The sequence below is a fragment of the Solanum dulcamara genome, chromosome 5 (assembly GCF_947179165.1).
Source record: "Solanum dulcamara chromosome 5, daSolDulc1.2, whole genome shotgun sequence".
In the NCBI taxonomy this organism is placed as follows: domain Eukaryota; kingdom Viridiplantae; phylum Streptophyta; class Magnoliopsida; order Solanales; family Solanaceae; genus Solanum; species Solanum dulcamara.
In genome coordinates, this window is record NC_077241.1 from 55,537,444 (window position 1) to 55,563,134 (window position 25,691).

General features: G+C 35.8%; 2 protein-coding genes across 4 annotated transcripts; one reads left to right on the top strand and one right to left on the bottom strand.

Moving 5' to 3' along the window:
* Positions 1-6,405: 6,405 nt before the first annotated feature.
* LOC129889234 (putative uncharacterized protein YDL057W) lies at positions 6,406-14,052 on the top strand. Of its 3 annotated transcripts, none has more exons than XR_008766854.1 (7): positions 6,406-6,536; positions 7,704-7,822; positions 8,657-8,739; positions 9,402-9,523; positions 10,717-10,881; positions 13,131-13,342; positions 13,423-13,522. XR_008766854.1 is itself a non-coding variant. In XM_055964453.1 (7 exons), the coding sequence occupies exons 1-7, from the start codon at positions 6,503-6,505 to the stop codon at positions 13,667-13,669; spliced, it is 864 nt and encodes a 287-aa protein (XP_055820428.1). In that variant the 5' UTR covers positions 6,409-6,502; the 3' UTR covers positions 13,670-14,052. The 3 variants fall into 3 exon arrangements, 2 of the variants coding, with proteins under 2 accessions (XP_055820428.1, XP_055820429.1); XM_055964453.1 differs by having other exon boundaries at positions 6,409-6,536; positions 13,131-13,224; positions 13,423-14,052; XM_055964454.1 differs by lacking the exon at positions 6,406-6,536 and having other exon boundaries at positions 7,756-7,845; positions 13,131-13,224; positions 13,423-14,052.
* A 303-nt stretch (positions 14,053-14,355) lies between these two features.
* LOC129889235 (UDP-sulfoquinovose synthase, chloroplastic) lies at positions 14,356-18,944 on the bottom strand. The gene is made up of 3 exons (XM_055964455.1): positions 18,831-18,944; positions 15,819-16,902; positions 14,356-14,977 (listed from the first exon to the last, which is right to left on the bottom strand). Exons 2-3 carry the CDS (start codon positions 16,860-16,862, stop codon positions 14,576-14,578), a joined length of 1,446 nt encoding a protein of 481 aa, XP_055820430.1. The 5' UTR covers positions 16,863-16,902; positions 18,831-18,944; the 3' UTR covers positions 14,356-14,575.
* Between the last annotated feature and the right edge of the window lie 6,747 nt (positions 18,945-25,691).

The window sequence follows — 25,691 nt, forward strand, 5'->3', positions numbered from 1 at the left end:
TATAACATTCATTGGACCACTCAAAATTCTAAGTTTCAAGCTTGAACAACAACAACAACAACCCAGTGAAATCCCACATCGTGGGGTCTGGGGAGGATAAAGTGTACGCAGACCTGACTCCTACCAATGTAGGACGGCTGTTTCTGAAAGACCCTCGGCTCAATAGAAGCATAGAAAAAGATCAGACAAGAATATTAAAAGTAGATAAGTTTCAAGCTTTAAATAATATGTTAAAAGATAAAAATTGTGAAAAAGTAAGAATAATTTATAAATTATATAAAACTAAATACTTTTATGTATAAAATAAATTTTACAAGTTATATATATAATGTTGGGTTGGCGTGGTCTCGAGTTGGTTTATTTTAGTTGAAATCAAATCAACCAAAGTATAGTCAGGTTTTTTCTTTCAATATCAAATCAAGTCTAACCAAATCACTAGTTGGATTTTTTCCGATTTGACTCAGTTTGTGATTTAATTCGATTTTGTTCATCTCTAACATGATCTATAGAGATTGCAACATTCACTATATTTGAAATTAAATATTACGACTGTTGTAATATTTTGATGTCTTAATTGTTATTTTCTGATTCGAATTCGAACTTTATTATCTACAATGTTCTTTATAAATTGACATTTTTATAGTTGGAATAGAAATGCATATGGATTTGGGAAAGAAGAAAGCAAAATTATGCATTTTTGCCTTGAATATCTGTAAAATTAGAGGAAAAACATAAAATTGTTCTGAAAGTGGATGACAGTAGATGTTCCACTAGGGCAAGTTGCCCACCATCTTTTCCCTTTTCTTGGCTATAAATTGCCATATTTTGGCAATGAAAATGACACACACAAATATACGAATTCTTACTATCTCTCTCTTTTCTCTTACTCTCTCTTTTATTAATTTGCTACGTTAGTTAGTTTGATAACACGTTATCAACACGAGCCTCCATCACTTTGAGCTATTTTAAGAAGGTAACAAGAAGGTAAGAATTTTATTTTTTTAAAATGTCTAATATCTCTAAACTTGAATTTGTTGCTCTTCATATATCTAGAAAATGTTACTCATCATAGGCACTAGATGCCGAAATACACCTAGAATCGATGAGTATGGCTGACATCATTAAAAATGAAAATACGGCATCTAGTCAAGACCGTGTCAAAGCCATGATATTTTTTCACCATCATCTTGACGAGGGGTTAACATTATAGTACCTCACATTAAAAGACCCCCTTAAACTGTGAAAGAATCTAAAAGAAAGATATAACCATCTGAAGTTGGTCATCCTTCCATAGGCGTGTTATGATTGGCTCAATCTGAGATTAATTGATTTTAAAAATATAACTGAATATAATTCTTCTTTGTTTAAAATTATAGCTCAGATAAATTTATGTGGAGAAGAAATCACTGAGCAAGACAAACTTGAAAAAATATACTCCATATTTCCACCCGCGAATATGCTCTTGCAGCAATATCGTGAAAAGAGGTTTAAAAAATATTTTAAATTATTTTCTCACATTTTTATTGTTGAACGCCACAACGAACTGTTAATAAAAAATTATGATAGATGGCATGTTGGTTCTTTACTACTTTTTGAAGTGAATCAGGCAAATTATAACCAACGAGAAAGAGGTCATGGCCCCAGTCGTGATCGTGATCATGGTCTTGGTCGGAGAAGAAATTATAATAATGATGTTCGGCTGGCACCAAAAAATGATCAGCAATATAAAAAGAAGAGTGAAAAGCAAGAAGTTATACCAAAGAAAAATTCAGAAAGTATAAGTCATAAATGTAGAGGTATGAGACAATGGTCACGGACCTGCCAGTCATCAAAACGTTTGGTTCAGTTATATCAGGCATCCTTGAAGAGGGCAAAAAATAATCAAGAGACAAACTTTATCTCTGAAGATTCTATTGAGCCTATGCATCTGGATATAGCTTATTTCTTTAATTTTTTAGAAGAAAATATGAATATTGATAAGCCTAACAATATTTAAATAATTTTCTTTTTATTTTGTTTGTACTAAATAATATGTTTGTATTTTATTAATTAATGTAAATAAATAAAATTTGTATAATGAGTCATGTATTAATTATAATGTTTACTTTATTTTCTTATGAAGAAAAATATGAATATGCCTCAAATTATATTTGGATCAATGATCAACAATCATGAGGATATTTGTGTAATTGATAGTAGAACTACTCATGCCATTTTTAAAGACGAAAAATATTTTTTCTACTTGATTAGAAGAAAAGCAAATGTTACTATAATTTCTGGTAATTCAAAAATTATTGAAGGCTCTGGAAGAGCCACTATATTTCTGCCTAAGGAGACAACGATTGTTATAGAAGATGCACTATTCTCTTCTAAATTCCCAAGAAACTTGTTAAATTTTAAAGATATCCGCAGAAATGGATATGATGTTAAGAGACACTAAATAAAATGAATATTGAATACCTTGGTATAACCAAGAGTGTCTCAGACCATAAATATATTTTGGAAAAATTATCAACTTTATCGTCTAGCCTATATTATGTAAAAATTAGTGCAATTAAAGCACATTTGATCGTAAACCAGAGGTTTACTGATCGAAATACATTTGTGCTATGGAATGATCGAATAGGTCATCCTAGATCAATAATGATGAGACGAATTCTTGAAAATTCAACTGGACATCCGTTAAAGAACCTGAAGATTCTTACGAATGATGAATTTTCATGTGTTGCTTGTTATCAAGGTAAATTAATTTCCAAACCATCAACCCTGAAGGTTGGCATTGAATCTCCTATCTTTTTAGAGCGTATACATGGGGATATATGTGGACCTATTCATCCACCTAGTGGATTGTTTAGATATTTTATGGTCCTAATAGATGCATCATCTAGATGGTCTTATGTGTGTTTCTTATCATCTCTCAACCTGGCATTTGCGAAGTTGTTAGCACAAATAATAAGATTAAGGGTGCAATTCTCAGATTATCCAATTAAGACTATTCGCCCTGATAATGCTGGAGAATATACATCTCAAGCTTTTGATGATTATTTCTTATCAATTGGGATAAAAATTGAACATCATGTTGCTTATGTTCATACTCAAAATGGCCTTGTAGAACCATTTATTAAGCTCCTACAATTGATAGCAAGACCTCTACTAATGAAAACTAAATTGCCGATTACTGTTTGGGGTCATGCTATCTTACATGCAGCAACTCTTGTATGTCTCAGACTGATAAATTATAATAAATACTCTCCATCATAATTAGTATTTGTTCATGATCCAAATATAGTCCATCTAGAATTTTTGGTTGTGCGGTATATATTTTTGTAGCACCACCACAACGTACAAAGATGGGACTTCAACAAAGATTGGGCATATATGTTGGGTTTGAATCACCCTCCATAATTTGCTACTTTGAACCATTGACAGGAGACTTATTTACTACTCGATTTGCAGATTGTTGGTTTGATAAAATAACTTTCCCGCAATTAGGTGGAGAGAAAAAAGAACCCGAAAGAAAAATTGCGTAGAAAGTTTCATCACTATCTCATTTTGATCCATGTACTCGCACATATGAGCAGGAGGTCCAGAAGATCATCCACTTATAGAAAATAGCAAACCAAATGCCAGATGCATTTATTAATTTGAAACGGATAACTAAGTCACATATCCCTGCAGTGAATGTGCATGTCCGGATTGTTATCCCAAAAGGACCATCTACTAGTATCATAACTTTTGAATCCCAAACACGTCTGAAGTGTAGTAGACCATTGGGTTCAAAGGATAAAAATTCTAAAAAGAGAAGCATGAGAAATAATAAAGATGATACTACAAAAGAACCTCCTGAAGAAGTCAAGATTTGAGTAATACTGATATTCTTAAAGAAATCAGTGAACCCGAGATTCAAGTGACTAAAGAACTTTTAATGAGTTCTACCGGTGATGAGATAAATTTAGATCAATCGAAAATGATGGTGGATAATATTTTTGCATATAATGTTTCACTTAACCTCATGCAATATAGTGAAAGTCTTGAGCCTAAATCCATCAACGAATGTCGACGTAGATGTGATTGGCCAGAATGACAAAAGGCAATTTAATTAGAATTAGACTCACTTGCTAGACGTGAGATTTTTGGACCTGTAGTTCAAACCCTTAAAGGTGTAAAATCAATTAGCTATAAATGAATTTTTGTGTGAAAACGAAATGAGAGAAATAAAATTGTAAGATACAAGGCATGCCTTGTTGCACAAGGATTCTCTCAAAGACCTAGGGTCAACTATGAAGAAACATATTCACCTGTTATGGATGGAATAACTTTTCGATATCTCATTAGTTTAGCTGTACATAAAAATCTTGAAATACATCTAATAGATGTAGCTACAGCTTACCTTTATGGTTCACTTGATAATGAAATTTACATGAAAATACCAAAAGGATTAAAATTGCCTAAAGAATGTACTAAGTCTTGAGAGATGTACTCAATCAAATTGCAAAGATCATTATATGGTCTGAAACAATCAGGGCGTATGTGGTATAATCGTCTTAGTGAGTACTTGATAAATGAAGATTATATAAATGATGTCATTTGTCCATGTGTTTTTATTAAGAAAACGAAATCAGAGTTTGTTATACTCGCCGTTTATGTTAATGACATAAATCTTATTGGAACCCCTGAAGAGGTCCAAAAGGCAATTGAATATCTAAAGAAAGATTTTTGAAATGAAAGACCATGGAAAGACAAAACTTTGTCTAGGTCTGCAAATTGAATATTTAGCAGATGGGGTCTTTGTCCACCAATCTGCCTATATTGAAAAAATCTTAAAACGATTTTACATGGACAAAGCACATCCATTAAGTACTCCAATGGTTGTTCGATCACTTGAAGTGGATAAAGATCTGTTTTGACCTTTAGAAGAGAATGAAGAACTTCTTGGTCCTGAAGTATCATATTTCAGTGCTATTGATGCACTTATGTATCTTGCTAACGCAACCAGACCTGATATAAAATTTTCTGTTAATTTCCTGGCAAGGTACAGTTCATCCCCAATGCGAAGAAATTGGAACGGTATTAAGCATATTTTGCGACACCTAAAGGGTACCATTGATATGAGATTGTTTTATACTAACAAAGATTGTGCAAACCTTATTGGTTATGCAGATACATGTTATTTATCAGACCCACATAAAGCTCAATCTCAAGTAGGCTATCTATTTACATACGGAGGAACTGCTATATCATGGCGATCTACAAAGTAGTCTATTGTTGCTACATCTTCAAATCATGCTGAAATAATAGGAATTCATGAAGCAAGTAGAGAATGTGTTTGACTGAGATCAATGATACAGTTCATCAAAGAAAGATACGGCTTAAAAAATGATGTCAAAGTACCCACTGTTATATTCGAAGACAATGCCGCGTGCATAACTCAATTGAAAGGTGACTTCATAAAAGGAGACACAACGAAACATATTTCACCAAAATTATTCTTCACACATGATCTCTAGAAGGATGGTGATATTGATGTACAACAAGTTCGTTCGAGTGATAATCTTGCAGATTTATTCACAAAGGCATTACCAACATCATCTTTTGAGAAACTAAGATATAACATTGGAATGTGTCATCTCCAAAATATCAAATGAAGTTTTCATCGGGGAGAGTAAAATATGCGTTGCACTTTTTTTCCCTTAAACAAGGTTTTGTCCCACTGGATTTTTCTAGTAAGGTTTTTAATGAGGCAACACTCAAGGCGTATTATCAGATGTGTGTACTCTTTTTTCTTCATAAAATATCAAATGAAGTTTTCATCAGGGGGAGTAAAATATGCACTGCACTCTTTTTCCCTTAACCAAGGTTTTGTCCCACTGAATTTTTCTTGTAAGGTTTTTAATGAGGCAACACTCAAGGCGTATTATTAGATGTGTGTACTCTTTTTTCTTCATTAGGCTTTTTTCCTCTAGGTTTTTCCTAGTAAGGTTTTAACGAGACACAATATCTATGGATATTCAGAATAACTACGTATATTGTTTCTTGTTAAGTTTTTTTTTATTACACGTGGACATCCAAGGGAGAGTGTTTTAAAAGTGGATGTTCCACTAGGGCAAGTTGCCCACCATCTTTTCTCTTTTCTTGGCTATAAATTATCATATTTTGGCAATGAAAATGGAACACATAGATATACGAATTCTTACTTTCTCTCTTTTATCTTACTCTCTCTCTTATTAATTTGCTAACTTAGTTTTATAACAAAAATAATTTTTTTCGCACCTAAACCTACTATTTTTAGGCTACAAATTTGCAAAGTTAAAATGAGATTATTCTATTGCAATATATGTGTATGAAACAAAATCACATGTATTAAGGACCAATTTGACCATTTTATGAAATATTATTATTACCATAATGGCTACCATAAATCAGGAGAAGAAAAACAGATGTCTGTTACAAGCATAATTATCTCTTCCTTACTAGGAAGCTCCGAGAGACCAAAGCTTTGCAGATGGCTCCCTCCCCTTCAATCTCCAATCTACAAGGTAAACACTTTACTATGAATTGGATATTTCATCTCGCTATCCTACAAAACTTCATCTTTTGGATCATCAAGATTCATGAAGAGTTCGTTTCTTTTAGTGATTTTTCTGGGGTTTCTAAGGTTTTATTGAATTTAATCATCTTTAAATTGGTTTTGCCAAGGATAAAATTTCGTGCTTTTTTCCGTTGTTGTTTTTTAAAACACTCGTTTCAATTCCCATTATCAAGTTTTAGTACTGAATGGTGAAAATCAAGCAGCCAATTCGTATATTTCTATTGATGGTTTAACAACTGATAGTACTACGCCTCAATTCAAATGATACAATCCAACGCCCCAAAAACTAGATATTAAGGTAGGAGAACCAAAGGTTATATAAGACCCATATGAGCTTCCCATTTGATCAATGTGGGACTCCCATTTAATCAATGTGGGACTTGGATCATAACATCAAACTAGTTGCGTTCAGCTATGTGAATCTTCAATACTCATTTGGACCCGTTTTATCATGGTTTTGATTCTTCAAAAAAAGAATTTATTTATATTGTATTATTGGCTGAAATTTTGCATTGTGGAGTTGTGATACAACCCATAAAGAAATATCTAGGCGGTCCTGTTTACATGGAATACTGTTGAATCAAATATGAAATTCCTTAAGAATTCTTTTTTACTCATGTTTAGATGACCTTATGGTAATTAGATAGGCCATTGCAACTTGAGAGTTCTGCTTAATGTAGGTTCCAATCGTTTAATTCATTTTTAACTCCGAAGGAAGAAAATATCAGCACTATATGTGAGACAAGGCAATAAAAAGGAAGTCTTTGTTATTTGATAATGTATTTAAGTTTCGACTTGGACCATCTTTACGCATAGCGTAATAAATGATCTAAATGTAGACCTTTTAAGAAAATATTAATATTAAAGTTTTGTACAGGAGGTCAATAGCAGCTAATGGACGTCAATCAATGATGCTGTAGTTTTGATAACCTTTCATTTATCTATGATGCTGTAGTATTGTGATCTGTGCAGGAGTTTTAATAGCGTTTAATGAATGTGAATCAAGCATGCTGTAGTTTAGCTATCCTTGCAATTATCTATGTCCCATTGACTATGCCGGAGTGATGCCGATCTTTTGTTTTTATCACCCTTCCTTTTTCTTTTTCTTCCATAGGGACTCAGCATAAGCGTGTGACAGTACATAATAGTCATGGTGAGGAACTGGTGGGCGTGCTACATGAAACAAATTCCCTGGAGCTTGTAATTATCTGCCATGGTTTCAAGTCATTGAAGGTTTGTCAAAGTAATTTGAACACGTAAGAATTATAGCTCCTATGTATGTGTCTTATTCATATACTCATTTGTCTGATTTTTGCTGACTTGTCGTTCTGGGTTGGTATGACTTTTTTTTAAAAAAAAAATGAGAAGTAGATATTCTTATATAAAATATGGTTTATTTGCTTTTGCTATGCAGGAACATGCAAGCTTAAGCTTGAACTTGGTTAAACTCTTTTAGGAACTTCTTTTTTCTATAACTGAGTGTAGAGGAATTTGTGCTGACAGAAACATTCTCTTGCTTCTATATCTATCCTCCCCTCCCCCCAACCCAACTACCATACCCAAGAAAAAACAAAGGAAGGTTTTTTACTTTCTCACACCACCTGTAAGCATTTTGAATAAGAATTAAATAGCTGTTTTCAATGTGTGAGTACTCTCATCATAACTTCCGTCGTTCCTTGGAGAACATATGAATTGCATCCTAGGAAATATGTGGTGTGTCAGTGCATCTACTTGTCCTTATATATGCCACTACTCTTATTGACTGCTATATTATGTTTTAGTATTGTTGAATCTAGTTTGCTGATGTGCTTCCTTTCTATCTAAAAATATTCTTATTGCTTATTTACTAAGATGAAAATCCATTTAGGGATCTGCTTGAGACTGGACATAGTGAGCAAAGGCCTAAATGGACTGAATATTTTTCTTTCTACTTTATTATGTGATTCAGTCCTGCAACATGCAACTCTTTGGCTATTCAACTGTTTTTATCGTCAATCATACAATTTGTGGACATTGATTGTGATTGACTATTAATAATCTTCTTTATTAATTATGCTTTAACTTCAGGATCGGATCCCCATGGTGAATCTTGCTGCTACTTTTGAGAAAGAAGGAATCAGTGCCTTCCGCTTTGACTTTGCAGGAAATGGGTATGTTCAAACACAAAAGTCAATATAGGAACCTCTAGGTTAGCAAATAAATGGAAAGGGAAGGCTGCTCCCAGTGAACTTTGTTCTTCTCTTACTCTTGATCTGTCAACTTAGATTTACTCAATGTAGAAATGGTTATTGAATTCTCTCCTTTTTGGAAAGGTGAGGAAAATCTTCTTGGAGGACCTGTTCTTATAAACGTGCAAATTATTTAGGTTATTGGGAGAACTAAATACATATGCATCTGGATTGCTGCTGCATTAGCATATGGACCAAATATACATTTATTTAACTTCGATACATTGTTTCGTTCTCTTTTTTTTTTTCCCTTTCACTTGCAAGTATTAGGAGCTCCTCTCATACTTGTCATATATTGTGTTGTTTCGCATACACTATATTGTTCTTGAAGTAGCTGTAGTTGATTCTTTCGACTTTAATCGACAAGTTGCTCCTTCCAGCTTGTTAAATTGGAATTTTACATATAGGATGCTGTCAGATGGGTCTTCTCTTCAAGTATTCTCAGGATTAAACTTGACTTACATTACACATAGCATTATATTCTCTATATAGAAATGAGAAATTTCTAATTTCTAAATATTATGAACACAAGAAAAAATAATTGAAATGAACTACTGAAAAACTCACTTTATTTTTGGTGTCAGTGAAAGTGAAGGTTCCTTTCAGTATGGTAACTACCGCAGAGAAGCTGATGATCTTCGTGCCATAGTCGAGTACTTCCATGAGGCGGAGCGTTTCATAGAAGCAATAATTGGTCATAGCAAAGGTATAGCCTTTGAAAGCCAACTTATATCTGATCTTAGGAAGCTACACCATTTTTCTCTTTTCCTCCCCCGTTTCTAGTTCTCTTGCTAGGGGTGTGAATTCTGGTATTTGGAGGATGCCAGTACCACCATACTGGAACAGCATGTGCAATCCAACTAACAGATGATTCCTGGACTAGTAGCAATGCTATTTTTTTGCTGCTGTTTGATTTGAGTCATTGAGAGATAGAAGCTTTCTTGTCATTACTGCTTATTCATTGAGAGATAGAAGCTTTCTTGTCATTACTGCTTATCATGCTTGAAGTTTTCACATATGAATTTTACGTTTTGTCCTTGCGATTTTTCTTAAATCTGCTGCTCTTCTTCTTTTTTTTTGGTTTAGGGAGAGGGTGTAAGTTATTTTGCAGTGCATGAGGACTAAATGAATAACCTTTCTTCGTTAGTAGGTTAGTTTTTCTCATTAGGTCATCAATATTTTGCAGGATCAGGATTCGTAAATATGTTAATAGATTCTTGATCTATATCTTCCATTTTTGGGTGTGTGTGTTATATCTATGTGACCCCAATAGATTATTGGGGGTTCTTTTAATGGTTCAGTACCTGAGGGATTATTAACAGTACCTGTTGCTAGCATCGGTTTAATTTGAAAAATTTGTGTGTTCAAACTCAACTTTTCAGTATTGTTATTTCATTATGAGCTTTTTAAACGTTGAAGAAGGATTTCCTATCTAAGTAAATAGTTCTCTGTTAGAATCAAATTATGCTTGCTGATTTAGCAACTTTGAGTTTACTTTTATGTTTATTTTAAATTTAACTTTGACAAATAACAGCAAATGTTGATAACCTTCATGTTTTACCCCAGGCATGATATGGTCCTGCTAACCATTGATGTCTATGATGATATTTTCTCTTGTACATATTCTACTTAATTTCTTCTCTGTAAAAGTTGCACAAATACTTTGAGTTGTCATGATAGTGATGTATTGATCTCTCAGGAGTCGGGCCACAGTCAAATTAACAAGGAAAGATAGTATCTTCTTGTGCTATAGTTTGCCTCATATTCACTCTTCATAAAATCAATACATTCTGCAGCTCAATGAAGTTTTAGTAACTATCTCCAGGTTATTTCTCTGCAAATTGCATCACTGCTAAAGTTCCCCCTAAAAGTGTGTTTTTTCATGATAATTACCTACAGGAGGAAATGTTGTGCTCTTGTATGCTTCGAACTACAAGGATGTACAAACTGTCATCAATATTTCTGGCCGCTTCAATCTTGAGAGAGGGATAGAAGGTCGCTTGGGCAGAGACTTCACAGAAAAGATAAAGCATGATGGTTTTATTGATGTTAGAAATAGAAAAGGTATGCTCAATAGCCTTCTTTTCCTTTTGTGCTTCATAATCGACATATCTCTGTCCCATTTTGTGTTGGATGTTCTTTGGTCTGGATCATTGGGTTTTTCACACTTCTATGCACTTTAGTGGATGATAATAAATGATATCACTTAGGAAGGTAGTGGACATGGTTAGATAACTTGGTTTGGCTGGTTTAGCTGATGGAAATCACTTCGTACAGTTCATTAGACAAGACATGGGCTGTAAATGTGAGGTACAACACAAGCGTGGTTGATGCGAATGATATAATGAAGTTTCAAATAGATAAGTCGCAATGGTTACAAATCTGGAACTAAAGACTTGGTAAAACCCATAAATTGAAACGGAGGGAGTATATCAATATAAAAATTTAAACTATGTGCAAATACATAGAGGCAAACACCTTAGTATAATGAAGAATCACACTCTAGTCGCCAAGTGGGTTTGCTTCAACGTAGGGTTATTGTAGTTCAAGCCTATGCCCCTACATACTAAGCTGCTCGGACTCGGGTGCGGGTGTCCGAGACGGATGCGAATCCGAGAGTCGGATTCTGCAAAATCTAAATTTTAAGATTCGGGGATACGAATCCGAGTATGGATATGGGTGCGGGGATTCAGCTAAAAATATTCAATATTATAAAAATATAATTATAAAGATATAGATATTCTTCCCCTCAGAAATGAAAAAGAAAGTCATTCAAGAGCTTCCACCAACTCTCTTTACAGATCATTACTACTGTCTACCAAAAGTCGGAACACAACCGCATGAATATTTAGCATCTCTCTGTTTGGCTTGAAATATGAAGCAACGAATATTGACCATGAGGAAAAGTATCTTGGTCAAAGTATTTGATGTGGGTTGACTGAATCCCACACGTATTCCGCACCCGCACCCGCACCCGTCTGATGTATCTAATGTGGGTTGTCCAAAGACTCTTGGTCAAAGTATCTGATATGGGTTGATCGAATCCCACACGTATCCTGCACCAGCTATATGAAGAGTCCACGCAACTTAACGTGCATATATTTCAGACATTGCTCTGCATCACCTATCGTGAAAATGTCGCTTCATTTTAATACATAATATTTTATCCTATATTTAAATGATACCTGTTGATCTTTATCTTTCTTTCCGAAGGAATATACACATTCTTGCAGCAACTCCTTGCTTCCATATTTTTTTGTATGTTATTGAAGTTTATGCATTTTCAATTAACTAGAATTTGAACTTTGTAATTCACTTTAAAAAATTATTTGTAATTCATATTTATTGGCTTTCCTCATCTTGTCCACCACCGAAGCCACTCCCACCTTCTCCCGAATAACATCATACCTAATCTTGTCACTCTTATTATGCCCACACATCCATCTCAACACCATCATTTCTGTGGCGTGCATCTTCTGAATATGAGAGTTCTTGACTGACCAACACTCCACCCCATACAATAAGGATGGTCAAACTACCATTTTGTAGAACCTACCTTTAAGTTTAGGTGGTACCCTCTTGTCACACAAGATTCCAGAGGCAAGTCTCCATTTCATCCAAGAAGCCCCAATGCGATGTGTGACATTATTGTCGATGTCTCCACTACTTTGGATGACGCACCCGAGGTACTTAAAATTTTTGCTCTTGGGAATAGGCTGTGTGGCAAGCCAGGCTCCAGAAAATAACTTTAAAAAGGAGCGTATTTTGGTAGAAAAAGGAAGAGCTTATTTTGAAGCTTTATTATGAAACAAAGCGACAGTAGAACTCCTTTGTGTAAATAATGAGTGACCATTGATATCAACACATTTGAGATCGCCAAATGCTCGGGAGTTCCTCTTAATGTCTGGTATTGTACAATTCACCCCTTCCCATGCTAGTGAGTTTTGCCATAGTTCTGCCTTAGACTCTGGGTGAATCCGTGTGCAAAATTATGGGTTTGTCACTGCACCAAAAGAGGCATAAAGAAGATATTCTAGGTAAACCTTGTGCTGTTGATCCTATGCAATCTCTAATTTGTGGTTGCTTCTTCCACTGTTCTTAGGCTGAGAGTGATCAGTTCTGTTTTCTATTCTGATACTCCTTACCGAAATTATCCTAGCACGCGACTGCATATAACACACCTGTGGAATGAAAACAATGAGAAAATCTAATTTAACATACCCATGGAATATATGGTAACCCAAATCCCTACTTTCTTGATGGATTGCCTTCAGTTGTTAATCCTCCACACTGCCATCTCTTGTTATTTGCAGGAAAGTTTGAGTATCGTGTCACTGAGGAAAGTTTGATGGACCGTCTAACAACTGATACTCGTGGAGCATGTCGAAGTATCCCCAATAGCTGCAGGTCAGGAATTGATTATTACTGAGTGATTCTCAAGTATTCACGTCATATCTCACTGTGTGATACGACCTTTTAACAGTTGGGCACTAATTTATTTTCTGTGCCCATTGTGCACCTCTCGGTATGAGGCTACTTTTGCTTGTGAATGGTTATTTGTTCATCCATCAACTGTGTATTAAACCTGATGGGTTAATATAATAGGGTGTTGACAGTCCATGGTTCAATGGACGAAATGGTGCCAGTCGAAGATGCTATGGAATTTGCCAAGAATGTGCCAAATCATAAATTACAAATTATTGAAGGAGCTGATCATGAATTCACTTTGCATCAAGATGAGTTGTCTTCAGTTGTGGTGGCTTTTGTGAAGGCGGGTTTGGGTGGAGATTACATGGCTATGCCATCTCACTCATGCAAAAGAACAAGTGGATATATACGTTCACGATTTTGATCCAGTATCCTTATGCTGTGTACAAGTTAACTATTTACCAACAACAAGAAATTGACACCAAAACAGCTTGTAACTTTGTGAGCATGGCCACTGTTGTTATCTCACCACTAATTAAATGAAGTATTTGAAGGACCAAATGCCAAAACTCGGGGCATCACATGAAATTTATAGGTACTGCAGAAGGTGGGGAAGAAAACAAGAAAAGGATATTATAATTGTAATGGGGGTTGTTTTCTTTCCTATTTATGCTGGGAAGAACCATCTTTCAACATTCTTTGAACTTCTGTACAATTTTATATCAAACATGATGAACATTGATTTATACATGTAGTGAAATGTTGAAATTGCCTTTGGTTCATTTCTGGGGTGTTTCTAAGTCTGAAAGCTGCACAGGTTATGCTGAGGTTCTGCCGTACTACTTTGGCTTTATTACCTGCAATCAATACTGACAGACGTCATAGGTGACGTCCTAATTATCTCAAGAGTTAAATCATTTTCAACGAAGTTGCATTATCTTTAACTTCCTACTTGAACATTACGACTTTACAAGCTAATATCGTTACCGTAACAGAGCGTACTCCGGAAGTGTAAACCTTATAGGAAACCTCTCTTCAGTCAATATGCAAGCAAAAATTCATCTGCCGAAATGAGGAGGAGATCTAGGAACAGGTCTACGTAGCCAAAACTAAATTGACAAGTAATTCACATATAAGTTTCACAACTACCTCGAGTATTTCCTCCCAACAAAATTGACATCCACAACTTTCATAAGCTTCTGAATACAACATATACTTCCCAAAGTTACAGCACAAAAATGTGCAAGGCGTTGTAGAAATACTATAGCTCCTATTTAAAATGACAGACGAGAACACTCAAGTCTCAAGTCTCTATAGTTGTCTAAGTGATTTATGCTGCAACAGTCTTTGGCTTCGCCCCAATTTTTTTCCAGGAAACACTAGGCATTATCTGCTTTCTGTCGACACGATCCTTATATTGAACAGCAAAGTTCAATAGTGAGTCCAGAAGAGAATCAGAAAGAAGGTGAGGTTGTAGTCCCAGCTCAATTAGTTTAGTATGTTTGGCATTGTAGTAGTGTTCCTCTGCTTCTACTCTTGGATTGGGCACGGATATGGTCTTCACCTCAAGGCCAAGTTTTTCCCCTGCCTTGGTGACAAGGGCTGCAAGCTCATTTACTGAAAACTGCTCTGTGAATTGGTTGAAAACCCGGAACTCTCCTTGTTGTGCTGGATTGGCAATTGCAATCTCAACACATTGAACTGTATCTCTAATATCTAAATATCCCCTGGTCTGTATAACAAAAAAACATACGTTAGAAAAGCAGCTAGCAATACTATGAAATGGCGAACGACTTGCTGTCAGGTAAATGGTCAAGACGTTCTTAAATTAATACAAACAGTAAGCGGGACAGTGAACAAAAATCAAGCCCCATCCAAAGGAAGGAAACCACTCAAATTCACCTTTTATTATTTTCTAAAGACCATGCTGGCCCCCTTCTCACCACTTTTTTGCTTTCTGGATAATTGTGTTAGATGCACTATATGTGGTGAAATCATCCAATTCTCACTACCTTCCATTTCCAGCAACAATCTCAAATTGTACAAAAATTTACTTTCCATGGGATTTGTAAATTTGGTGCATGAATTACAAACGCATAAAGGGAAGAAATATCAGCTTATATTCAGCAGTTGGGGAAAATGTATGCAGAATACGTCTACAGTCCGGTTTTTGAAGCATTTCCTATATAGAAGGTTTCTCAGTTCCTTCCTGATGATAAAAAAAGGTTTTTCCTGTCCCTGTCTCCATATTGAATGGTTACAGTCATGGCAATGGAAGCATGAATTGAGTTTTATCTCTCTTAGATGAGGGCAGTTATGGATCATGTCACTGATTATTGAAGTTCACCCTGTTTATGGTCCCAAGAACAATTTTTTTGATATGTTCGTCCGAAAGAACAAATAACAAAAACATAAGAGATGGATTCAATGTATATCTTTACTTATGCACTTCATAGAAGCTAGCAAAGAAGTTTCACTTAAGGATATTTCGATAAAGCTCAAGATTTCTTCAATATAATTAGTTGTTTATTCTTTAAAATGCAGTACCACATGGAACAAGAGGAAATTTGTACCTGCCCTCCTTTGCCATACACCGTAAGTGGATGTCCAACAGCAGCCTGAACACAGAACCGATTTAATGCAGTTCCAAATACACCATCATAATCAAGTCTGTTAACCAGCTCCTCATGCATTGCAGTTTCATCTGTCCTTATCCCATATACAACTCCCTGGTTCAGGTCGGTGGCTCTGATTCCCCACGCCTTGCAAGTAAAGGCTATGTTGTGGGAATCATGGACTTTACTCAAATGATAGAAAGAGCTTGCTTGTTTGGGATAAGGAAGAGTATCTGTTCTTCCATTATGAGTGATAGTTATATAACCTTCTTCAATATCTATGTTAGGGGTCCCATATTCCCCCATTGTCCCAAGTTTGACCAAATGGCACTCTTCCCTAAACTCCTTTATGGCAAATAGTACATTAAGTGTCCCTATCACATTATTATGTTGGGTAAAAACAGCTCTTGACCTATCAATCATAGAATACGGTGCAGACCTCTGCTCTCCAAAATGGACAACAGCATCAGGTTCGAAGGATTTGAAAGCTTCTGCCAAGAATTCAAATTCACATATATCACCAACATACAGTTGAATGTCTTTTCCTGTGAGAGATTTCCAACGCCTTATGCGGTTATGGATAGATGAGATGGGTGTTAGAGAATCTAGACCAAGCTGGTCGTCAAATAGGCGGCGGATAAGGTTGTCAACAATAGCAACTTCATATCCCTTGTTGGATAGGTGGAGAGAAGTAGCCCAGCCACAATAGCCATCACCACCAATGACCATGACCTTCTTCCTAGTGGAGGCTCCATCAGTGGTCTGTTGAGAGCCAGAGTCATTCTGGGTTTTAGCTTCTTGGCTCATGGAAACAGCTGAAGCTCTGATCAAACACTTTGCAGACCTTCTGCTTTGGAAGCTTAGCTTTTTTAAGGGTGAAAAAGCAATTCCCATATTAAAAGATGTTGGAATAGGAGTAGAACATTGGTTAATTGACTTGAAATGCAGCTTGTTGCTGGAAGAGACATCTAAAGAACAGGTGGTAGAAAGTAAATGTGCCATGATAGCCGCCTCGATATGAGCCTACCAACTTTCTTAAAACCTGCAAAACTAAGAAAAAAAGAATCAGAACTGAATGTAGACTTCTAGTTTATCTAGGAAATACAAAAAAGGAAAGCTAGTTTCAGGAAAACTGAAAACCAAAAAAACATAAATAAACAGCAAGGATCAGGAAACTGAAAAACCAAGAAATAATGAAAACAAACAGCAACTGTCCTCTTAGCATGAAAAATAATTCTGTTGTTAGATTTTAGATTTCTCTTTCTTTTTCTGTCAATGGAAATAGATTTCAATCACAAACTAGAACTACGGACATGATGGCTAATGCCCTTTTACAACATTCTTCTTAAGCTAAAGTGTAAGAAGAAAATTAATTTTTTGATGATTAAGAAATCCTCTGTGAGGTAGCTAGGCCAACCCTAACTGTGCATTTGAAAACTGGAGGGAGTATCCCCCCCCCCCCCCGCTCTACAACTTCTCCCACTTGAATACCACGCTTCGAACCAGTGGTAAGGTACGAACTCGAGACGTGCGCCAAATTCACACATCCCGCTGCATCCTTACCGTTAAACCAAAATGTTTGGGGAAGTGAAAAGAAATGTGAGAACGGAAACTTTTGGCGAAGCAAATATGCTTGGCAAAGAATGTATGACCATCCTTAGGGAAAGTGTTTTTATCATAGAATCACAGATGAAATAAAATACACCATGATAAATTGTAAGTATTGTTAGAAGGAATATGAAGAAGCAAAAGACAATGTGCACAGTGCCAACCAGCATGAGAACAATATTGTAGGAAGCAGGTGGAAGTTCTGAAAGGGCTTTCTTGCCAGTATGCCCAAAATTTGAAGGTTTGAATAAATTAGCAGAATTGTGGTTCTGGAAATGTGGACACATAATTGAAAGATTGATAGTAGCAATCAATTTAGTTGATTTGTTCACTATACATTCAAGAATGCAACAATGACCATATCTCTTCATAGGAGAGATCATCCCCATCCTAGTCCTTGCCTATTGCAGGCATCACAAGAAGATGCACATAGAGAATGACATTTGGAAACTTCAGCTGATGAAATATCAGTCTGGATCACTACTCAATAAGGCAAAGTTGTTTATTGAAAGGATAATTAACACAAATATTTGTTTGATCAAAGTCATGACGACCCTTTCACCACTAATTGAGCATTTCACTAATAAACAGCTTTGTCAATCCTCAGCAGGAATGTACAATTAGGACCAAGCAAAGCATCTTGATGCAATAAAACTTCCTATTGCAAATAGACTGGAAACATGTGTTGGTTTTACAGCATTATAGCATAAGCAGTGTTTCAAAGAGATGATTAAATGAAACTAAAACCTTCTTTGAGCGCTTAAAATAAGGATAAGGTCAGTTAAACCATCATAGGGGTAACAATGCAATAGTTTCACTTAGAGCAAAGCCCAAAAATGGCAAGACTAAATAGTGGAGTACAATATTTTGCCAATGATGGATTTGGCGCTACGGAATGCTTATACACCAAAGACATTTTCAATACAGACATAAACTTCACTCCCAGTTAGTCTTAGTCCGGAACAAAATCAGTCCACCTCCTACCTCATCAGCATCCAGCAACTAAGATTCATACATTTTAGCATGCCAAGCTCTAGTTTTTAGGATTCAATTATAGTTACTCCAATCACTTAGTCCAGTCAAGCAAGCATACAACCAGTAGTAATAAAACCACCAAAACCCACTACGAATACGATGACAAGTTAAACATTTATTTGGAGAGCAAACTAGAACAGGAAATACTCAGTTGACTACAGAAAGCCAAACACATGAAGGGGTCACCAAATATTGCAAAGAAGCAACATCTGAAACTAAATTGGTCACCAAAAATTGAAGCAACCAGAGGGTAAAGAATCAATTTTTGAAACTAAAAATTTTCACCAAATATTTCAAGGAAGCAACTTCAGAAGCTAAAAGGGTCACCTCGAGAAGAGGGCGATACTTTGTAGAGATAAAATCCTTAGACGAGAGTGAGAAGGGTATCCTCAGCCAAAATTTTCATTTATCTGGGCAAAGCATCATAGTTTTGCCCAAAGGATATTCTTTACATCCCAAAGACATTGTTGACAACAAAATTACCACTTTGTCCCCCTACACACTTCTAGTCTCACGTTAATTGTCTACCGTACTATGATAACTATTTCAATTTCAATATATAAAATTAATATATAATTAATTATATTTTCTCATGTTAACTTTACAACTAATGCATTTTGAATGTGTAAACAAGTCAATAATTTTTTAAAAAAAATTCTTAAGGGGATAAATTAGTAAAAATATCAATCTTATTTTATGATTTCTTAAGAGACATGTTACGAGAATAATTAATAAGTAATATAAAATGGACAAAGTAACAAATAAAATAAATTAACATCTGATATTTGATATCTTACCATGTCTTAAAAATTTAGATTATAATAAAAATTCTATTTCAACAAAAATTAATGAAAAAATTATTAAGATTGGCTAGGTGACTTTCTAGGCAACATTAAATGATTTTCTAAGTAACTATCCTAAGTTGAGTGACTTTTGAGTTATTAAACAAAGTTAAATAATTTTCTAAATGAATTATACGAAGATGAGTGAGCATACAAGATATAATCTCTTTATTTTCTGCAGCCAAAAATAAAGTATTAGAGTCATGATAAGGAAGAAACTGAAAGTATTTTTTAAAAAAGGCAATGGAAGGAGACGACAGCAAAGTACTGGAGATAATGAAAAAATGACTGATGCCGAAGAAAACATGAATAAGAGGAAGACTATTTCTCTTTATGATCTCACTGCGAATGGCGATTCAAGAATTGTGATAACACAAGTGTTGTTAAAGGGATAAAACTATGAAGAATGGGCTAAGTTTGAGGACAACCGCAAGAGTAAGGAAGAAATTTAATTTTGTTGAAGGAACAATAAAAAAAATAGTGCGACGAGTCGTCGGATATGAAAATTGGTGGACTATAAATTCATTGGTGTCGTGAATTCGCAATACCATTGAATCTATGCTTTGCTCAACGATATCACATAAGGGGGAGTTAGAGAAATTGTGAACTTGTATACAATATCATTTTGTAGTTATGAACAGTCCACAAATACATCAATTGAAGGCAAAATTGATAGGATGTAAGCAGAATGGTATGGCCATAGTTGATTATTATGGTAAACTAACAAAGTTGTGGGAGGAATTGGAAAATTAAGAACAGATCCCAATGTGCACATGCAGAAAGTGCACTTGTCATCTAGGAACATCACTGGAAACCAAAAGAGAAGAAGATATCGCTCTGAATATCAAGTAGCTTACCAAAGCGTACCTCAGATAATATTATCAACTAGGTCCACTAGTGCTAAGATTTACATCAAAAAAATGCATTAAGAGTGGGTATAAGTATGATAACATGTGTACTTAGTCGATATCATAGGTTGATAGAGGAAGAGTTAGATAACTATATCGTTAACAGTAAAGAATGGACCTCACTAAGTCAATATAACAGTTCAATAATCTAGGAAAAATAAGAATAAGACAACTAACCAGAATCAATCGATAAGTAAATATGAAGGAATATTTAAGATAAATAATCAAGAAGGCACAAAGCAGTGCAGAGTAATGATATGGAATGGCCAGTGATGGTATCATTATACACCTGCTCTACAATGGCATACTATGAGATGTGACCCATGTACGACTCGCGAGATAACAATATCTGAAATCATTTTTCTTTGGGTTTCAAATTAAAATCAAGTACCCTGAACTATTATCCCTTGGATTTCATAATATATCTATCGTACTATATTTTTGATCCATGACAAATGAACGTGTATGCATGATCTCAATAATAAATATTGTCAATATGCAATAGAATTAAGCATATCTTTTTCAAAACAGTGTCCTTAGGTCAGTATCTTTCTCAAATAAGTAGATTGCTTTCAACACAGTGCCTTTAGGTCGATAAATCATCAAGGTATGATATAACACAAGAAAAAAGTAATGCAATAACAAATAATCAATTCAAGTCATATAATGTCTATTAATTAGCCCTAACCTAGATTACACATATATAGTCAATCTTTCAAATTCTTGAAACCACAAAATGCCCAATCCATAACACACTTTATACAATAAATTATTGTTCAAGCAAAGTCTAAAAGAGTAAATCATAACCTACCTTGAAGCCGAGAAAATATGTCATGAGTCTTTATAAAATTGCCTCCCGCTTCGAATTGCCTAGAAAAACACCCAATCTATCAAAATCATACTCTACAAGAGTATATGAGTCCATCAACACTCATATTGCTATATTAAACATTGATTCAAAAATCAAGTCAAAAGGATAAACCTAAAATCCTAAGGTCCAAATTGAAAATGTATTTCAAAATTAGTTTGTCCACGATGTAAAAAACCTATGCATCAAAATGAGTCAAAACCATGTATGAATCGAACCTTAAACTGAGAAAATACTAATTTAGAAACTTATGGCCAAATCCAGCAATTTTCAATACCCAAAATAAATTAAAGCTCAAAATAAATAATACATTAGCGGAGAAAAATCAAATATGAAGATACATTTTGAACCTCATGATGAAATATCAAAATTCCTGAAAATATCTCTCAAATCCAAGTTCTACAAGTCCTAAAATCAAAATAAAAGGTCTAAATTTGAAATAGAATTTTAATATGTGTAGGAAATAGGTGTTCTTCGTGAATGCGGAGCTCCATTGCGAAATGATGAGACAACCTGACCCAGACCCGCACAAATGCAAAGACAACCCGATCCGCAAAGATGTGATAAGCAAACACAACATGTCCCTGATCCCGACTAAACCCTTCTTCGCGAATGCAACCACCACCTCTTAATTGCGAATACCAATAATCTCCTGCTTCTTCAGAAACCTGATCAACTCTTCATAAACGCGAAGAAAGAGTCACTAGCTTTATAAGACAACAAAATCAAAAAAGCCAACCTCAATCAAAAACTCAAAATAGATCTTTAATTGCGAATACCAATAATCTCCTCCTTCTTCAGAAACATGACCAACTCTTTATGAATTCGAAGAAGGAGTCACTAGCTCTATAAGACAACAAACCGAAAGGCCAACCTCAATAAAAAACTCAAAATAGATCCTCAAAAATCATTTGAAATCTTCAAACAATTCGATCATAGAACACATTTCAGACTTACTGGAATTATCAAATCACCAATCCATGGTCAAATTGATCAAATATTGTCTAGGTCAACTCTAATTTTTAGGAAAATATCATGCCCTAAGCCTAACCCTGGACGTGGCCAGCACTCCGAAACTATTGCTGGTTCCAAGCAAACCCTTGGCTTGGCTGACTACTGAAATGAAACTAAACATACATGCGGAAGCTTTATAAAGTGAACCTTTAATATTATTTAAAACATCTTATGGAAAAATCTGAAATAAATATGAATGTAAATAATGATGATGATGATGATGATGCTTAAGACTTCTGAATACAAACGACTGAACTGACTCACTAACTCTGACTATCTATAAAGACTCTACTAGCTGTAGATAGGTGCTGAGACAAGACCCACAGCTACTACCTATATATTAAATAAAACTGAACTAACTATATTGAAGCCCTCTGAAAGCAAGGAGGTCTTACGAACTGCTGATGGAAAGAGATCTCACTGAAGTATCTGCGATCGTGAGTACCCGAATCTCACTGTCGTCGATTTGCGGGTGAAGTGTTGTGCTAATGTCTACTCGGGTAAAATCCTCTTGAAAGTTCCTCGAGAAGCTAGAGGTGAACTAAGAACCCCAATAAGATATAATAGACACAGGCACCCCATGGAGATGAAATACCACCCTAACATAAACATGAGCTAATCTCTTAGCACTGAAAAAAGACTGCACAGGAATGAAATGTGCTGACTTGGCCAATCGATTCATGATGACCCAACTACTATCAACAGCCCTAAAAGTCCGATGCAAACCCATAACGAAATCCATAATGATGTGTTCCTATTTCCACTCCAGAATAGGAAATCTCTGAAATTCACCACCAGGTCTCAAACGCTCAGCCTTCACCTACTAGAAACATAAGAAATAGAAAACATAGTCTACAATATCTCTCCTTATACTACTCCAGTAGTAATGTTGTTTCAAATCTCAATACATCTTCACTGTGTCTGGATGAATGGAATATCTGGAGTCATTGGCCTTATGAGGAATCAAATGTGTCAAGTTCCTAACTTAATACAAATACTACCATCAAACCTTAGCAAACCATCCGCATCTAAGATGGCCTTCTCAGAGTCACCTCACAAAACTCGATCTCAACTAGCTACTAAGTCATCATTAACAAATAGTTAACCACAAATGTGCTCCAATAACGATGCCTAAACTTCAACATAGGCTCCAAATATCTGAAAACTAAGATCTTTAAGCTCTATAGGGATCATACGATAAGACAGAATAAAGATAGGAAAAATGCCCGGCTCAAGGTCAATAGCAAAACCAATATCATGATCAGGAATAAAGTCAGGTAGATCGGTAGGAGATACAATAACAAACTCATGCATAATAGGAACTGAATTAACTAAAGATCTATCCTTACTAACATGACGCACATAATCCAAATTGGCTAAGCATCTGCTACATACTAATCTCTGAGTCCAGCCATAATAAATAACCCTAATCTATGTGTGACTAAAAAACTCATACCACACCACCAAAGGGATACCAAGCATGGCTAATGTAACGATCTTGGTAAAGAAATCCAAGATCGCATTATAGGGGGATAACCAATCCATTCCCATAATTACATCAAAATCAAGCATATCCAAAACAATAAGGTCAGCTCGAGTGTCACACCCCTGGATAGTAACCAAGCATGACCTATACACCTAATCAACTTCTAAAGACTCACCCACGGAGGTCAAAATACATAATGATGCTGATAGTCTTAGAAGGTAAACCCGATCAGGAAGCATAATAAAATAGAGATATAAGAATGTGTAGAATATGAATAAAATAAAGTTGAGGCAGGTTGATGTGATATAATAATCATACCTGTTATAACAATGTCTGATGCCTCAACCTCCTACCTTGCTAGAGTTGTATAAAAGTGGCCTTGTCCACTTTTGAATTAAGCATCTGATATACTTCCTATCCTACCTCCTCGACCCTCCTCGAGCCTCTTGGTGACTACCTCTGTGATCCAAACCCTAAGCATCACCTCTGGCCGGAGGTGTTACTGTTGACACTAGCTGAGCTACTATAGAGTAGGCTTAATTATCCCTCATCGAGGACACTCTCTAGACCAGTGGTCAAGCTCGCTATAATTGTAACATCCCTCTGAAGAATGACCACCCTAACCTGAAGAACCTAAATATGAACCTCTCAAAGTCTGACCTATACTAGAACTACCCCGACTAAATTACTCGCCCTCTATGATCTGGAGCACCGCCTGAATAGGACGGTTAGACTGACCTTGGTACTGGTAGTGCTGGAGAGTTCTACCATAAGAGTCCCTGCCCCTAGATTGGGAGTCATTATAGTTTCCCTAGTGACGATCCCTCTTATTACTGGCCCCTTGGGCCCTATGATGAAGCTCATCCATAATATGATGTGAATAACAACATCTAAGAAAGACCTTCCCATTGAATCCATAGAATCATTCTTAATGCACAATTGCAACCTTAAAGCATGGATAAAGCAAAAAACCCTTTCCTCCTCTATAAATAGAATCATGGTAGAATGCCTATAGAGCTCATGGAATCTGGCTTCATACTTTGACATGGTTATGGACCCTAACTCTAGTCTAGTAAACTGATCACATATTCGATCTCTAACACTCCTCGATATTAAATTAACTAAGAATGACTTTGAGAACTCAAGAAGTCAAGAGAGGTGACCCAGCTGGTCTACACTCTATTTATGAATGCCATCACCGCCTGGCTAAGAAGTAAAGCATGCCCCTTTAGACTCTACTAAGCTTATGGTATACAAATCTCTCTACATGTCCTCAAAAACTAGTGGGTATCCTCCCCTACAGCCCTAGAAAATCTCAAAGGAGTCCATCTCAAGAAAACTCTGAGCATCCTCTGTTCTTCTATATGTGTATATCCTAGTGCAATAATTGGTTGAGTAGTAATGGGTGCTAGTGGCACCTCAACTTGGGGAGTCCTACTGCCGGTTTAACATACGATGCTGGTATAACTGGAGTTGGGGCCTACTACATACCCCAAACATGACCAATATTTGGGAAATAGCTATCTGAAACTCTAGTGCCATAGCTGGCTTGAGTGGTGGTAGGGCTGGTCCAGTCCCACTGGATGTTAAGGAATAAGAGCTGGATGTGGCTCAACAACTAGATCAGGAGTCACCTCTCTATCTTAATCTTGAGTTGGTGCTGCAGCTTGCGCACGACCTCGGGGCCGATCTCTACCCCTAGCCGGGGCTCTATCTATTGGCTTGGGATCATCACCCTCAATTACTGCAACACGCGTATGAGCCATTCTGTGAAAGAGTGAAATAAATAAGATTCTGAAAACTGATTAAGACAACCAAATGCATGATAAGGGATCAAAAGAAAGAATCATCCTAAAGATGTCCTATAGAATCCCTAATATATTATACAGAAGTCTTTGCATCGATCTATAGGACTTTTACGACCTCGACCTACCGTGATTGTCACCCATACTAACTCTTTGGTGGAAGAACCACTATTTTAGCCCAACTAACAATCCTCATAAGAGATAGATAATTTAATGATGTGGAATCATGTTTAATAAAGAAAATAAGGCAAAGTTCTCATAAACT